A 16,008-nucleotide genomic window follows, 5' to 3' on the forward strand; every position below is an offset into this window, starting at 1 on the left:
AATGAACCGCCGATAGTAGCCTACCAGTCCCAGGAACTGGCATACTTGGCATTTTGTGGCCGGCGGAGGGCAGGCTGCAATAGCCTGAACTTTTCCCAAAGGGGTTTTACTTGTCCATTCCCGATGGTATACCCCAGGTAGGTCGTTTCTTGCCAACCAATACGGCACATCTTTGGATTGGCGGTCCACCCGGCTGCTCGCAGGGACCTCAGGACTGTGGCTACCTGCTCGAGGTGGTTCTCCCATTGGCGACTATAAATAACCACATCATCAAGGTAGGCAGCCGCGTAGTCCTGATGGGGCTGGAGAAGGCGTTCCATCAGCTGCTGAAACGTGGCCAGGGCCCCATAGAGGCTGAAGGGCATCCGGGTAAACTGATACAGGCCCGTAGGAGTGGCAAAAGCGGTCTTCTCCCTGGAGGCCAGCTCGAGGGGGATCTGCCAATACCCCTTGCTCAGATCAAGGGTGGTGATGTAACGGGCCTCTCCCAACTGGCCGAGTAGCTCATCTACCCGGGGCATCAGGTATGCGTCGAACTTCAAGATGGCATTTACGCGTCTGAAATTGATGCAGAATCGTCGGGTGCCATCCGGCTTCGGTAGCAGCACCACTGGGCTGCGCCATTCGCTTTGTGCCGGCTCGATAACCCCCAAGTCCCGCATGGCCCGTACTTCCTCCTCGATGACCTGTCGTACGTGATACGGCAAGGGCCTGGTCGCGCCTCGAATCACCACGCCTGGCTCGGTCTGAATGGTGTGATGGACGAGGGTGGCGTATCCCAGTTCGGTTGTGAAGGTGTGAGGGAAAGCCTATAGGAGACACTGGATCTGTTTAAGTTGTTCCGCCGTCAGTGTCTCTCCAAGCTGGGGTCCTTCGGGGTCCTCCGAACATGTTACCTGGGGGCCCAGCTCGGGTTCCAGCAGGTAGGGGTTAATCAACAGCCCTTCTCGCTCCTCCACGGTTTGAGAAGGTTCATGTGGTAGCGTTGCATTTTCTTGCATTGGTCGGGCTGGTAGATCTCGTATGTGACGGGCCCGATCTTTCGGACCACCTCATAAGGCCCTTGCCACCAGGCCAGAATCTTTGATTCACTGGAGGGGAGGAGGAATAAAACCCGATCTCCGGGCTGGAAGTCGCAAGTCCGCACCTCGCGGTTGTAGGTCTGGGCCTGAGTCTCTTGCGCGGCTTTCAAATTCTCGCGCGCCAGGGCCCCAGCCTGCGCAAGGCGCGCCTGGAGCTGGAATATGTATTTTAAGAGGCCCTGGGCGGGTGATGGGGCTTGCTCCCATGTCTCCCGCATTAGGTCCAAGAGGTACCGTGGGCGTCGACCATACAGTAGTTCAAACAGGGAGTAAAGTTGGTGCCCTGGTCCATAAGGATCTCCCAGGGCAAGCCTATGTGGGCAAAGATCTTCACGAGCTCGCCTGCAATGCTGCGAGCCGTGATGTTTTGGAGGGGTATGGCCTCGGAGAACTGGGTAGCATAATCCGCCATGACCAGTATATATTGGAACCCTGCAACGCTTTTGGGGAGCGGGCCCATCAGGTCCACGGCCACTCGCTCGAAGGGGGTTTCGATTATAAGGGCATGGGGATCAGGGGCGCCTTGGAGGTCTAGGCCGGAGCAGCCAACTGGCAGTCTGGGCAGGACTTACAGTAGTACTCACCTCCTGGTGTACGCCCGGCCAGAAGAAGCGCGTCAAAATTCAGGACAAAGTCTTCTCGTGACCTAGCTGTCCACCTGCCAGGACGTCGTGGGCTAGTTTCATGATGGCCTGCTGATGGCACTGGGGCACGAGGAGTTGAGTCTGAGACTCCCCCGTACGGGGGACCCTCTCGACCTGATAAAGGCGTTCCTGTCGTAGTTCCAAGTGTGGCCACTGGGCCGCCCGGTGAGGATCAATGACGGTGCCATCGACCGCGGCCAATTACTCATACGCCCGCTGGAGCGTGGGATCAGACCTTTGATCGTGGCAAAAGTCAGTCCGAAGCGGGGGCTCCTCAACCGCTTCCGAGGGAGAGTCCTCCAATTCTCTCGTCAGTTCGTTGGGGTCGGATGCTTCCTCTTCCTCTGCCCCAGTCTCAGGAGGATCTCCTCCCAAGGCTGGCATAACCCTAGGGTGTTTCCCGGTGTTGCAGCGGAGGACTTCTGCGAACTCTGGCCAGTCCTGCCCCAGGATCACGGGGTATGCAAGGCTTGGGGCTAGACCCACCACCATCGGTCGGGTGACCCCCTCCACTGTTAGCTGGGCCCGGGTACGGGGGTATGGCCGGACGTCCCCATGGATACACTGCAGCCGGATCATCCCCAGACGGGTGTCGGCCTGGGGGCCTAAGTTTTGGTGGACCAGTGTCTGGCCGCAGCCTGAATCAATGAGGGCCACCGCTGGGTAACCCTCCACGACCACGGGCACTGTGATCTTGGCCGCTTGGGGACGTCAGGCGCGGGCTTCCCCAGAGCAGACCTGGCCAAAGTTGCACTCCATCGCTGGGCAGTCCCGCCGGAGATGGCCATACTCCCCGCAGGAAAAACAGGGCCCAAGGTCTGCTCATCCCGGCCAGGGACGTGTCCCTGCAGCTCTCCGGGGAGGACTCCGGGTAGCCCCCCGCACCACTGGAGAAGGGGCTGGAGCTTATCGCCCCATGGCCTCCACGGGTCGGGGCTCAGGACCCCGGTAGGAAACTCGAAAATCAGCCCTGGTGGGAGCCCTCCACCTCTCAAGGTTGGGGCGCCCCACCCCGGGGGTGGCTACTCAAAGGGTCGGACCCACTGGTGTCTCAGCATCCAGGAAGTTCTCCATCAGGATGATGGCAGCAGCTAGCGTCGTAGGCCGATGGCGGAGGACCCAGGCCTTTCCTCACGGCGAGAGTACATGGATAAATTGTTCCAAAATGATCTGCTACGTAAGCTCCTCCGGCGTTTGGTTTTCGGGCTGCAACCACCGCTTGCATGCTTCTCCTAGTTCCTGGGCCACCATCCGGCTACGACTTGGTCACAAAGGTCGTGGAAGTCACAGAATCTGACTTCCACAGATCTTCATGACTTCATGACTTCAGCCCGCAGCAGCTGGGAGTGGCAGAACTCCCCAACTGCTACCGGTGCAGGTTTTCCCCCAGTTCCCTACCCGCCGCCAATGCGGGGGGAATCTCCCAAAGTTCCCCAGTCTCTGCGGGCAGCGGGGGGATCCCAGGCAGCTCCTCAACCACTGCCAGTGGGGGAATCCCCTGGAGCTCCCCAGGCCCCACAGGAGATCTGCTCCCACCCCGCACAGTTCCCTCATCTGGGGAGGAATCCCCCAGAGCTCTCCAGTCCCAGGGCAGTGGGAGTCTCCTGCAGCTCCCCAGCTGCCATGGGTGGGGATCCCTCCCAGCCATGGGGCAGGGCAGGGCAGGGCGCTGGACCCTCCTCCCTCTCCATTTTTGTCATGCACATTTTTAGTAAGTCAGGGACAGGTCATGGCTTCTGTGAATTTTTGTTAATTGCCCATGACCTCACCGTGATTTTACTAACCATGTCCATGACAAATTTTTAGCCTTAATCGTAATCACGTCATAATCATATCATAAATCATATTACTATGGTGAATATGGGGTATGGAGTGTCACAGACAGATCTACCTCTCCATTTTATACTGCTGTCCATCAAGTGCCTTCCATGCAAATTTGTTGGATAGAGTTTTATCAGTCTGCTTTCTACATTCACTGGGAATGCAGTGCAGAACAGGCTTCTCAGAGGGTACATATTTCTGTGCTATTGCTTATCACATAATGACTAGGGAAAAGGAGGCAAGGACTATTCAGCTTTAAAGTTGCTATTATAATTTTTCTGCTGCAGTACCTGATGGACAAATGCACGGCAGTGGTCTCACCTTAGTCCCCGCACTGAACCTGAGCCATTTGCTTCGAAACAGCTTCAACCCCATACCAAACACCCAGCCAGTGCTATAGCTCCATGTAAGAGAGTGGAAGTAAAGAAGCCAAATGTGCGAAGCCTGAGATTCCACCTCCTTCATGACTGCAGTAACCCAAAGAGTGAATGGAATCCAGCTTGCTGAGTGCGGGCATCAGCTCTTCTCCCAAACTTTGGCCAGGTAAGCCAGACAAAGAATAATCTGGATGGATAAAAATCAATGGTGGTTTGTTCATTTTTTAAAACAAAAAATTGGATTTTTTGATAAAATGCTTTTTGAGGAAAAAAACCTCTCTGAATATAGTTTTAATTAAGATATCTCACCATAGAACAGGGATTATACATTCTAATTCTATAGCATGAGACCATATATTCATGTAATGTTTAAGAAAAAAGTTCTGTAAATGAGTTCCAATAATTCATGGATTAGAGACCCAATCTTATGGGGTTCCACAGGCTTCTGTATAGATTATTTAGGTTAATCTTTCTATCTACCCAATGGGACTCAGTGCTCAGTCTAGAAGATACCACCAGAGATGCTCAGTTTTGCAGTTCTCAAACTGTGGATTTGTGTCTCCAGAGATAACATGCTTGTTAGCAGCAAAAACATTTTTAAATGAATAAATAAAGGTGATAAATAACAGACCTCAATCCTATTGTTTCTCTGCAAATTTGTGTACAGAGTCCATCCCTTACTTCTCTCTTAAAGTTTCAAAATGTTTAATGAATAGAAGATTGCTGGGGGCAGAATAGATCTGGACAAGGAGAAGAAGTCGGGAGATAAACGTGAGAAGGGAGGGACAGGCAGTAGAAGCAAAAGTTAAACTGTTTGAGCAGCATTTTCCAGATGTCTTGAGGTCTTTCTGAGTGTAGCCTTCATTGATTTGAGATCTACCATACCATCCTCTCACTAGAAGGGAAAACCTATAAAGGCAGCAGGCCGTAAAAGAGACCCAGTTTGGGAATATTTTAATGAAGTTCCTCTACCTGTGGGTAAGACAGGCATTCGTGCAAAATGCCAATAGTGCAACAAAGAAATGCAAGGCCCAAATGAAACGGCATAAGAAGTGTTCCTTCTCAGGAGGAAGCTGCGTTGAAGATGATGAAAGGAACATATCTGAACATGCAGGATCTTCGGGTTGGTAAACTTTTTTATTTCATACTTCTTTCTTAAGGACTGCCTGTCCTCCTTCTGTACTATTCTTGAATTCTCATGTTTGCACAAAAAAATATAGTTGTTACTCTATGGTAGTATCATTTTAGATGCAGTTGTGATAAAAAATAAATAGCTGAAATAGGCAGATCTTCCCTTTACAATTTCACCTTTAAAGTAGTACTGAGTGTCAGTGAATGTAATGAGTAATACTAAATGAGCAGTATGGTAATAATAATTAAATAACTGCATTGACTTATTTTGTTTAGGTGAATCCATAATCAACATTAAGGATTCTGAAGACTATCCACCTTCAAGATCACCAGCATTTTCTGTAATTTCAGAATTATCTGCCAAAGATGGTGTTTCAGTCACATCATGTATGTGACAGAGCCACAGTATATCTATCACCTGTAGCAAAAAGAAAAAAAAAATCATCATCCAGAAAAAAGCCCAGATAAGTTTGTGATAAGAACCAGCAGATTACAAAAAGAGGTAATTGATGAAAAAATCGCCCGGACTGTTTATGCAACAAACTCTCCTTTCCCTATGATTGAAAACCCATACTTCATTAACATGATTCAGTCATCAAGACCAGGATACAATCAACTCAACAGAGCAGATATCACAGGCAAATTGCTGGATAAAGTGTATGAAAGAGAAACTGAGCAGTGTGCAAAAGATTGAGAGGATAAAATTGTTAACCTGTGTCTTGATGGATGGAGCAATGTCCACAATTATCCTGTTGTATGTGCTTGCGTGATAACAGAAGAAGGGAATGTCTTCCTTCCAGAAACAAATGATACATCAGGAAATGCACACATAGCAGTAAAAGCTATAAAAAGCTGTGAAAAAAAATTCAAATGTCTAGTACGCAGCTTGGTCACAGACAATGCTGCAAATGTATCCAAGATGAGAAGAAATTTAGAAGAGAGTCCCAAGCTAATAATATACGGTTGCAGCGCTCATTTGATGCACCTCCTAGCCAAAGACTTCAGTGTCCTGAAATAAAGGCTAATGTTGTTGAAATTGCAAAATACTTCCGTAACAACCACTTTTCAGCAGCTGCTCTGAAAAAAGTGGGAGGAACCAAGCTAACTCTCCCACAAAGCGTGCGATGGAACTCACTAGTGGACTGTTTTGAGCACTATATCAAGAACAGGCCTAACCTGATGACAGTTTGTGAACAAAAATCATGAAAAAATAGATGTCACAGCCAAAGTTCTCAACATTGGGCTTAAGAGAAATGTTGAACACATACTGAGTACCCTGAAGCCTATTTCTGTAGCCTTGAACAAAATGCAGGGGAATTGCTGTTATTGCTGATGCAATAGAAATTTGGAAGGAACTGAGTGAGATCTTACAAGCATTAAAAAAACGAATGGGACAAGCACTATCTCCAGCTCATTTTCCTGCAAATATTCTCAATACTCGGTACCAGGGTCAAATCTTAACAGCTGAAGATGACATGGACATCCAGCATCCCTCCATAATGCCAACTGTAATAAACTTCAGAGCTAAGGATGAACCTTCAAGAAATATATGTTTGCTGATGATGTTTTAAAGAAAGTCACACCAGTGAACGGCTGGAAGTCACTTAAGCATGTGAATTCAGAAACCGTTGAAGTGATACTCTCACTTTTAACAGCAGTAGCTTCTTCTGACGGTGTAGAAAGAATATTTTCTTCCTTTGGACTAATTCATTCCAAATTGAGAAATTGTTTGGGACCCGAAAAAGCAGGAAAGCTTGTTTTTCTTTACCAGATTATTAACACACAAAAAAGAAGGTGAAGATCACTGAGTTAAATGCAGAAGCCAATATTTTGGGTTTCTCATGTTGACCTGGCTGATATAGTCGTTTAATTCGTTGGGTTTTTTTTAATATTTCATTTAACTAATTTTAGTTAAAAACAATTTTAACAACAAGAAACCTGGTTTTAAAAAACTTGAATGTTTAAATTCAAAAATTCATATGCTCGTTCTGTTAAAATATTATATGTTTGCTGTTGAAGAAAAAAATGCAGAATATATAATGTTATTTAGTTAAATAAAACAATTTAAATGTCTGTCTGGTGATGTTCTCCTCCTAATATAGCATGGCAAGAAAATCCTCCAAATATTAATGAATTGGAGAACTTGTTTACACTGGCAATTTACAATTGAATTGGAAAGCCTGTTTACACTGGCAATTGACAAAAATGCAACTTTCTCACTCAGGGGTGTGAAAAAACATCCCGAGTGCAGCAAGTTTCAGCGCTGTAAAGTGCCAGTGTAGACACTGCACCAGCGCTGGGAGTTATGCCCCTCATGGAGGTGGGCTTTTTAGAGCTCTGCCGTGACCACACAAGCCATGTTAAAGCGCTGCCGCGGAGATAGTTCACCTCTCAATGACTTCATAATATCTGCTTCAATTACCTTTCATAGAATCACTGAATATTAGGGTTGGAAGAGACCTCACAAGGTCACCTAGTCCAATTTACTGCTCAAAGCAGGATCAATCCCCAACTAAATCATCCCAGCCAGGGCTTTGTCAAGCCTGACCTCAAAAATCTCTAAGGAAGGAGATTCCATCACCTCCCTAGGTAACCCATTCCAGCGCTTCACCATCCTTCTAGTGAAAAAGTGTTTCCTAATATCCATCCTAAACCTCCTCCACTGCAACTTGAGACCATTACTCCTAATGACTTAGAGTCACCCTTTTAACAGAAAGGGCTTCACAACCGTAACTAAAGTGGAGCTGGTGCCCCCCTATAATATCACCGTTTGAACTTAAGTTATTATATTAAACAGAGATTTTGCTTTGAGCAAATAGTAAAGTGGATCAAAATTAAAAGCTCTCATGGGTAATATTCTTGCAGAGAATTTAGTTTTCTGTCTCCACCCCACAAATAGTGGGCAGATGAGGGATGCAAAAAGCTTGGGTTCTTAGTTACATAAAAAGTTCTGCCCATTAAGTGATACTAGCTATGCTTTACTGATTTGCAATAATTCCAACAGATAAAAAATTAATCATTGACAAACACTTTATGCTTGTGAAATTGTTTAGAAGTAATGTATATAGAAAAAAAATTGGTTACATAAAGGCTTTCTTCTCACCCTGAAAGAATTAAAGCAACAATTAAAGTGAAATTTAAACTAGGACTATGTGGAAACTCACAGAGTTAAATATATTGAAAACCAGAGGAGCCATTGGGGGTGTGATAGTGTTCATATTGCAGGGTAAGAAGAAACCCATTACCAATATTCTGCATAACACTCACTAGAATATTTAAGCTGTCATCCCTTGCAGGATGAAACTTTATTAAAAGTTAGTTCCCTGTAGGGCAGTGGTTCTCAACAAGGGGTCCAGGGCCCACTTGGGGACCCCAAGCAAGTTTCAGGAGGTCCACCAAGCAGGGCCAGCATTAGACTTGCTGTGGCCCAGGGCAAAAAGCTGACCCTGCACCACATAGGGCTGAAGCCTGGGGTTCCAAACTCTGCCACCCAGGGCCGAAGCCTGAGCAACTTAGCTTCACAGGGCCTCCTGTGGCATGGGGCCCCAGGCAACTGCCTTGCTTGCTACCCCCAATGCTGGCCCTGTCTTTTATATGCAGAAAAAAAAACTGTTGTTGTGGCACAGGTGGGACGTGGAGTTTTTATAGCAGGTGGGGGGTGAGGGGGCTCAGAAAGAATAAGGTTGAGAACCCCTGCTGCAAGGTGTACAAACTACCATAGGATCCACTGGAGCAACTACTGTGTGGGACTTGCCAGCAAACCCACCAGAGAAAGGGAAGATAACCTCTCCATGGGACGCATTTACTTGGATGAGCTCAGAAATTCAACTCATGGCTATATCGCACAGCTTCTCCAGTAAAGCAAGACAATCCCAGACTGAGCAGAGGACCACGTGCATGTCCTTGACACAAAAGGAGATTTGGTGCACTAGAAATGTTTTGAATAATCTGTCTGTGCTCAAGCAGTCCTCAGTGGAAAACACAATTCCACACAAATATTTAAGGGGCATATAATACATTTGCTGCCCAGTAGGTGGATGCACTATTCCCACAGGGGCACCAAAGACTTAGCTACCCTAAACAAACAATTATTACAAGAAACTATGGCTTTAAATTAAAAGAACCGTTTGCAGGCAGCCATTTGAACAGCAGAGAACAAGTCCATTAGCTCAGACCTGGGTAAACTGGTTCCGACTATTAATGGCTTCTCCCACTGTTAAGAAAGAGAGAGAGACACAAACATGAAAGAGGTTTGAGTGCTGTTCATCCTACTGCATTTCAAAATTCATTTCCTTAAATTTGCAAGCTATCTAAAATCCCTGTTTCCAGTAATAGTACTAGACACTATGGAATAAATTTTTCCTGAATTCAAGGATATATTCATAGGGCTGGTCTACACTACACACCACCACACCATAAGGCAGCTTACATCAACTTAATTATGTCTACACTACAGCCTTCCTCCTGCCAATGTAAGTGCTCTACTACACCAACATCATATGTCCTGAGCCTCTCCTGGAGGTGAAGTTATGTTGGTGTAGTTAAGGTGATACAGTGTATGGGTAGACACAGGAGCCATGAAATTGACAAGAAAGCCAGGCAGCTAGAGCCCATCTGCTTCCCTGGAGAGCTAGACCCCACTCCCAGCAGGGAGCTGGGACAAGAATGAACCCTGCTCTAAGAGCAGGGCTGGGGCAAGAAGCTCAGGCAGCTGCACCCTACTGGCCCCTGAGCCATGAAATTGACATGGTTACCTGGTGGGGAGTGGGTGGGGGCTGAGAAGCCATAGGAGGCTGAGGCTTCCCTCCACCTTCCCAACTGGGAATAGGGAGGTGAGAAGCCATGGGCAGCTCCCTGCCCTCCCAGTCCTGGTGAGGATGCGCACCACCAACCCAAGGAGGGAAGCGTAGACATGCACCTCCACAGTAATACTGCAGTGGCTGTAAGTCGACCTTACACAGGTTGACTTAGCTTTCTAGTGTAGATACATCCATAGTAACATAAAGTCTATTCTGTATGCACATGTACCAAAGCAGTTCTGTCAGAAAACTGTGGGGCCATGAACACACTAAACTACTGAAGCACAAATTATGCAACAAAACAATGCCATGCAATCTCTGTATCTGCAACAGATTCTTTGCTTGGTATAGATAGGCCCCAAGTTATAGCTTGGGAATGCTAGCAGAGTTCTAAAGCACCAAACCGTAAAGTTCAGATGAACATTACAACCTCAGGAAAATAGGATATTGAAAGAACATTTACAAGACTCTCGAACACAATACTCTAACCTGGGATATATAATCCAAAGTTCAATTCTTGAAAGATTTATGAGTATCAGTTATACACTACATTTACAGACGATTATGCAGGTCAGCTCCTGCAACAAGTGATCTGATGTAAATTTAAAAGCAATATAAAGTGTCACAAATAAAGCAGCACTGACAGGGTCTTCTAATATATCCTCCTGTTCCAAAAAAAATCCAAAATTGATTACAGTTAAGTTTGCTGAAGTACAAAACCCACCAAGGCAAAAGCAAGGAAATCTCCTATAAAAGTAATCATCTTTTGCACATCTGAACACCCTATAGATCACAATGGCCAATAACTCAGGGACTCCAATGCCACCAGAAACCACCATACATACATAACATAAAAATCTGTGCAGATACCACAGTTCTCTAAATCATAAAAATGCAGAACTATCATGCCAATCTTGATTCACAAGGTCATTTCCTGAATTATTATACATGACATTGGCATTAGAATAAGTAAACGGAATATGGTGAACGCATTTTTACCCTCTTATTCAAGGTGAGAGATATTTTCTGGAAGAGGTGTAGTATGTGCGCCAGAGCCCGTGGTCACTTCCACAGAGATTCTGCTCTAAGCACTTCTCTAGCAGAGACCATCTCCAGCATAGCTATGGCAATGCAGCTGTACCGCTGTAGCGTAGACTCTTCCTACATCGACAGAAAGGGTTTTTCCATCAGTGAAGTTAATTCACCTCTCCAGGAGGTTGTAGCTAGGTCAAATAAATAATTATTCCGTCGCCCTAGCTACATCTATGCTGGGGGTTAGATCCATCTAACTACATTGCACATAGTGTGAAATTTTTCACAGTCCTAGCAACAAAGCTAGATTGATCTAATTTTTAAGTGCAGAACAGGTCTAATTCAGAATCCCAGCATATCTGAACTCTGAGGAAGTGGCAATGGAGGGAGCACATTGGGATCCATACAGACAAAATATCTTGAAGAACTACAGTTACCATTCTTTCTTCTTTGAGTCTTTGGCTGTGCGGTTCCCTCTTATGACTAGTTTGCAAATCCCAGATTAATACAAAGGTCTGAGAAATCCTACCTAGCTAAATAAGGATTGAAGAACAGGTCTCACATTCAGCATCTGATCTAGACACCAAATCTAGGCCACAAAGCTTGGTAAAGGTATGGGCTAAGCTTGAAGTGGCTGTCCTGATACAGGAATAGTTGTCAGGTATGCTGAAAAGGTTGCCTGGGCTCTAACTGAGTGCCCTGATGCTTGAAGGAAGGAGCATATATGTTGCTAGTTGATAAATTGTCATCTGCTATGTGCTCCACTTGAGTTTGAGTGTGAATTGGGAAAAACAGGGAGGTTGATAGTTTTGTTTAAAGTAAAATAGGACACTACCTTGGTGAGGAATTCAGTACCACCTTATCCTTGCGGAAGACAATAAGGCGGGGGAAGAGAGAGAGGGAGGATGTCTGTCATTAGTGCTTAAGGCCTTGGCTACACTGGTGCTTTACAGCGCTGCAACTTTCTCGCTCAGGGGTGTGAAAAAAACATCCCCCTGAGCGCTGCAAGATACAGCGCTGTAAAGCGCCAGTGTAAACAGTGCCGCAGCGCTGGGAGCGCGGCTCCCAGCGTTGCAAGCTAAACCCCATGAGGAGCCGGAGTACATGCAGCACTGGGAGAGCTCTCTCCCAGCGCTGGCGCTGCGACTACACTCACCACTTCAAAGTGCTCCCGCGGCAGCACTTTGAAGTTTCGAGTGTAGCCATACCCTTAGTCTCACTAACTCTCTTGGCTGAGGCAATAGCCACCAGTAACATAGTTTTGAATGCGAGATGGTGAGGAAAGCACATAGATAAGGGGTGTAAAGATGGATTCCATAAGGTCCATTAGAAATACACAAGTTCTCCATAAACACCTGTAGAGTCAAAAGAGAGTTCCCATAGCATTAGGTACACTGGCCTCTACCACTGGAGCTAAGGGAAGTGCTCTGTAAACGGATAGGTAGAGAAGAACCTTTATATTCCTTCAGACAGTCAATAAAGGACAACACGCTCACAGAAACACATACTATGTTACCCTGTGCCCACTAAAATCAATGATTGCCAGTGAAATCAATAGAAGTAGGACTGACCACAAAAGGTATCCACAACAGGAACAATTAATAAATCTGGTTAACTACAATCCTACACCATCACCCCCAATACTGCCAGTGCATGAAGTTTAAAGGAGATTCAGTTATACAGAGAATATCAAGGAATAGCAACAAGATATTTATGATAATGAAAGAGAAACAACAGTAAAGTCAAATGTTCTTCTTTGCCTTCAAAGTCAATTGGCAATTTTCCAAGCAAGCTCTCTGGTTTCAAAATCAACTATGGAAAAGCTGATGTATGTCAATAGAGTAATGCTTTGGAAAAAGTTATGTTTATACTTGACATCGATTGCACCTATATAAGTATTTAATTCCAATACTGTTAGGGGGCTTATTCCTTCACCCTCCTACTTCCCTGGTCCTTCTCGCATGAACAGAGAGCAACAATACCCGAAGTCCAAAGGCGCAAACAATTTGATGTTTATTAGGGTGAACTTTCAGCAAGCATGATTCCAGTTTTCTTCCTTAGTGTCCCCCTTCCCAGCTCTGACACCACAGAGCCTTGTCTGTGTCCCTGTTTCTGTTCCTATTTTCCCCTTTAGTAAAACATGATCCCAATTTCCATCCCCTCACTTCCTGATTGACTGCAGACTATATAGTAAAACTTGAATTCTGCTCAGCTATACCTTAACCAGTCATTTTACTGAAATTTAACTAACCAATCCTAACATATAGTGACATGGTTATTTAACCAATTATATTCCACCACCTTCATTGGTTTACAACCAACAAAATTAATTATACAGCAGACAGAAACAATTACAGAACCAGACAGAAACCATGCAAATAAACATACAAAACAATACAGAAGTGAGGATTTTACAATTACATCTATACAGACATAAGGGTTTTCCAGCTGTGTCTATTGATAAGTGAGTTCTTGCCAGATAGGATGCTATCTTCTAGGCTCTTCTTCCCTTTCTCTGGAGGTGATAGAAATATCAGGGCAGGATAGTATTCCCAATAGCACCTTATTTCAATGTGACTAGTTTAGAATGTGAGGATGTGACCATACACTTCCCAGCTTATGGCTGCCTAACTACATCTTAGCTGAAGGTCTTAGCCTGTCACAGTAAGAGAAGGCCATTACACAGACAGTGATCTTTGATTCTTTCTTCTATACCTCCATAACTAGCTAAGTGATAAGAATATACCTAAATGGTATAAGTATAGGCATTTGCAGACAGGCCTGAATATCTATATCCTAACACTCCACCCCCTTTTTTTTCCTTTTGGGATCCTCCTGCCCAGGTATCCTGGAAAAGCGTAGGACATATGGCGACATTTCCTGATAGGGCCAGGCATCAAGGTGGAAGGTGTCGATATTCCATTTGTCCCACTGCTCCTTGTGTAGTATAGTGCCCTGCAACTTCTCTCGTACGGGCATGCCACATCTACTGCAATTAATGTCCCAGACTTCCCATTATATTGGGCCCGAGAAGGTTGGGTCCGGGTTGTCTTGCACACTGTGGGGTGGAGAGGGTGTACTACATTACTTATAGGTTATCTCCATATGCAATGTAACACAAGTACAGTAAACAATATACAATGCACAGCAACATTGAGTCCTGACCACTGCAGTATGGTCCAATTTCTGAGCCACCACCAAAGCACTGCCTCTCCTCCTTCGACAGGGTCAAGATTTTAATGTGTCCAGTTGCTGCCAGTTGCAACAAGCTGCAGGTTTTGCATGCTTTTGTCCATATTATAAGTTCATTGAATGTTTACAGAGAAATGGGTTATTGTGCAAACCAACTTAACCACTTGGTATGGAATCAAGTAGTATGCCCTTGTTTGATTATTCACAGCAATAAGATTTATAGATTAGTTCTGCACTGAAGCCTAAGACCTTGGTCCAACAAACACTTTTTATATTAAAGGCTAACAGATTAATTTGAGCATAAGCTTTTTTGGGTAAAAACCCACTTCTTCAGATGCATGGAGTGAAAATTACAGAACAGCCCTAAATTGCCACTGGGGGCAGGGGCGGGGGGGGCATACAGACTAACAGGGCTACCCCTCTGATACATTTTATATTGTTTTATTTTTAAACATTACATGAAAGTCGCAAGTGGAAAATCCAGTCTAGTAAGAAAAATACAAGGAAAACCATAAGAGCTATACTTTCTTTTTCTTAATTTCATTACTCCTAGTTTACACCCCATCAGACAATGCAAGACCAAGAGTGCTAATTACACCACTTAACTATTTAAACACTTAACGTGTCTCTTCAGTCAAACTCCACACATTTAGCTCTTTTACTATCCCCTCTTAAATTAATACTTCCAGCCCAGTTTAACTCTTTGTTATTTTTGTGTCCCAAGCCATACAGAGTTACATAAAAGAAAGAAATATGCACCTGTAGATGAGATTTGGGGAAAAAAAACACAGCCTGAAGTGATCTCCTCGGAGCAACTCAGAGAAAGGGAAAAACAGCAGAGCGCCCCACTTCTCAGCAGCCAGGAGGCTCTGCACAGGGGAAGAGAGATCGGAAACTCCTTTTCCCTCCTGGCAGATGAGGATGCAGAGGAGCTGCCAGTGTTTCTGACACAGACTAGCCAGGACTTTATACAAAAGACAGAGGCTCCAGGGAGGGCCAAGGGAAAGCGCTCCATGAAGAGGGAGCAGGGAGCCTGGGCTCCCGACACAGAGTCCCAGGGCTCGGCGTTGGGGCCCCCACCCGCCGGTCATGTCTGCCTAGGTGATGGGCGCATCCTCGACTCGGAGCCGCCTGGGGAAGAGGGGGGCTGCCGGAGGGACAGCGCTCCGGGCTCTGGACGTGCGAGGCGCTGCTGGCGGGGCCTGGCTGCGGCCCTGGTTAGCAGGGCGGCGAATAGGGGCGGAGGCAGCCCGGAGCTGGGGGCCGGTAGCCGCCTGCAGCCGTGCCGGGCGGTCTGTGCTGTAAGGCAAAGGCCCGGACTCACCCTCGGTCACCTCCAGCACCTTCACCTGCTCCTCTGCGGCCGCTCGCACGCCCTGCACCGGGCACAGGATGCCGGTCAGCGTCTCCACCAGCGCCTCCTTCAGGCCCTGCGCCACCAGCCCCGCGCCCGCCATCCTGCCAGCAGGCTCCACAGTACGGGCCGCCGCGCGCGCCAAACGCACACGCGTCACTCAACGACGGCACAAATGCGGCGCCTCCGAGGGAAGATGGGAGCCGCAAACAGCGCCCCCGCAGGCCGGCGGGGAACTGCGTGTGTGAGGCAGCGGGGCCGGAGCAAGGAGTCCTGGGGCGGGTGCAATCGGCACTCGGCCCCGTGTGCGGTCTGTGCGCCTGTGCATGATGTGCCCTGTGCGCGCTGCCCGCAGGAGCCTGAGCAGGGGCATCACCTCAGCTGTGCAACCCTCACTTTCTTAAAACCTTATTTTTCTTACATGTCATATTTTAATATTTTAAAAAACAATTGAACAAATAGAAATTGTACCACCTTGACCACCCACCTAGGTTGTCAGATCTGCTCTTTTGATCCATCCTACAAACTTCTGCCACTGACACTAAGGGAAGAATTGGTAGCAGTAGTAGACTGTTA

At 46.4% G+C, this 16,008-nt stretch overlaps 1 protein-coding gene across 3 annotated transcripts in view; it reads right to left on the reverse strand.

Moving 5' to 3' along the window:
• Positions 1 to 15,571, reverse strand: part of IPO9 (importin 9) — a 178,625-nt gene extending 163,054 nt beyond the window's left edge. The window contains exons 1-2 of one of the 3 annotated variants that reach the window (XM_030561057.1): positions 15,403 to 15,477; positions 14,838 to 14,947 (exon numbers count right to left, since the gene is read on the reverse strand). Coding sequence is in view for 1 of the 3 variants with exons in the window: in XM_030561056.1 (XP_030416916.1) it covers positions 15,403 to 15,535 (133 nt within the window). In the remaining 2 variants the exon portion in view is untranslated. Of the gene's footprint in view, positions 1 to 9,865; positions 9,870 to 14,837; positions 14,948 to 15,402 lie in introns of those variants that run through there. The other 2 variants (XM_030561056.1, XM_030561058.1) reach the window with 2 other exon arrangements.
• Between the last annotated feature and the right edge of the window lie 437 nt (positions 15,572 to 16,008).

Source organism: Gopherus evgoodei, chromosome 4 (assembly GCF_007399415.2).
Source record: "Gopherus evgoodei ecotype Sinaloan lineage chromosome 4, rGopEvg1_v1.p, whole genome shotgun sequence".
In the NCBI taxonomy this organism is placed as follows: domain Eukaryota; kingdom Metazoa; phylum Chordata; order Testudines; family Testudinidae; genus Gopherus; species Gopherus evgoodei.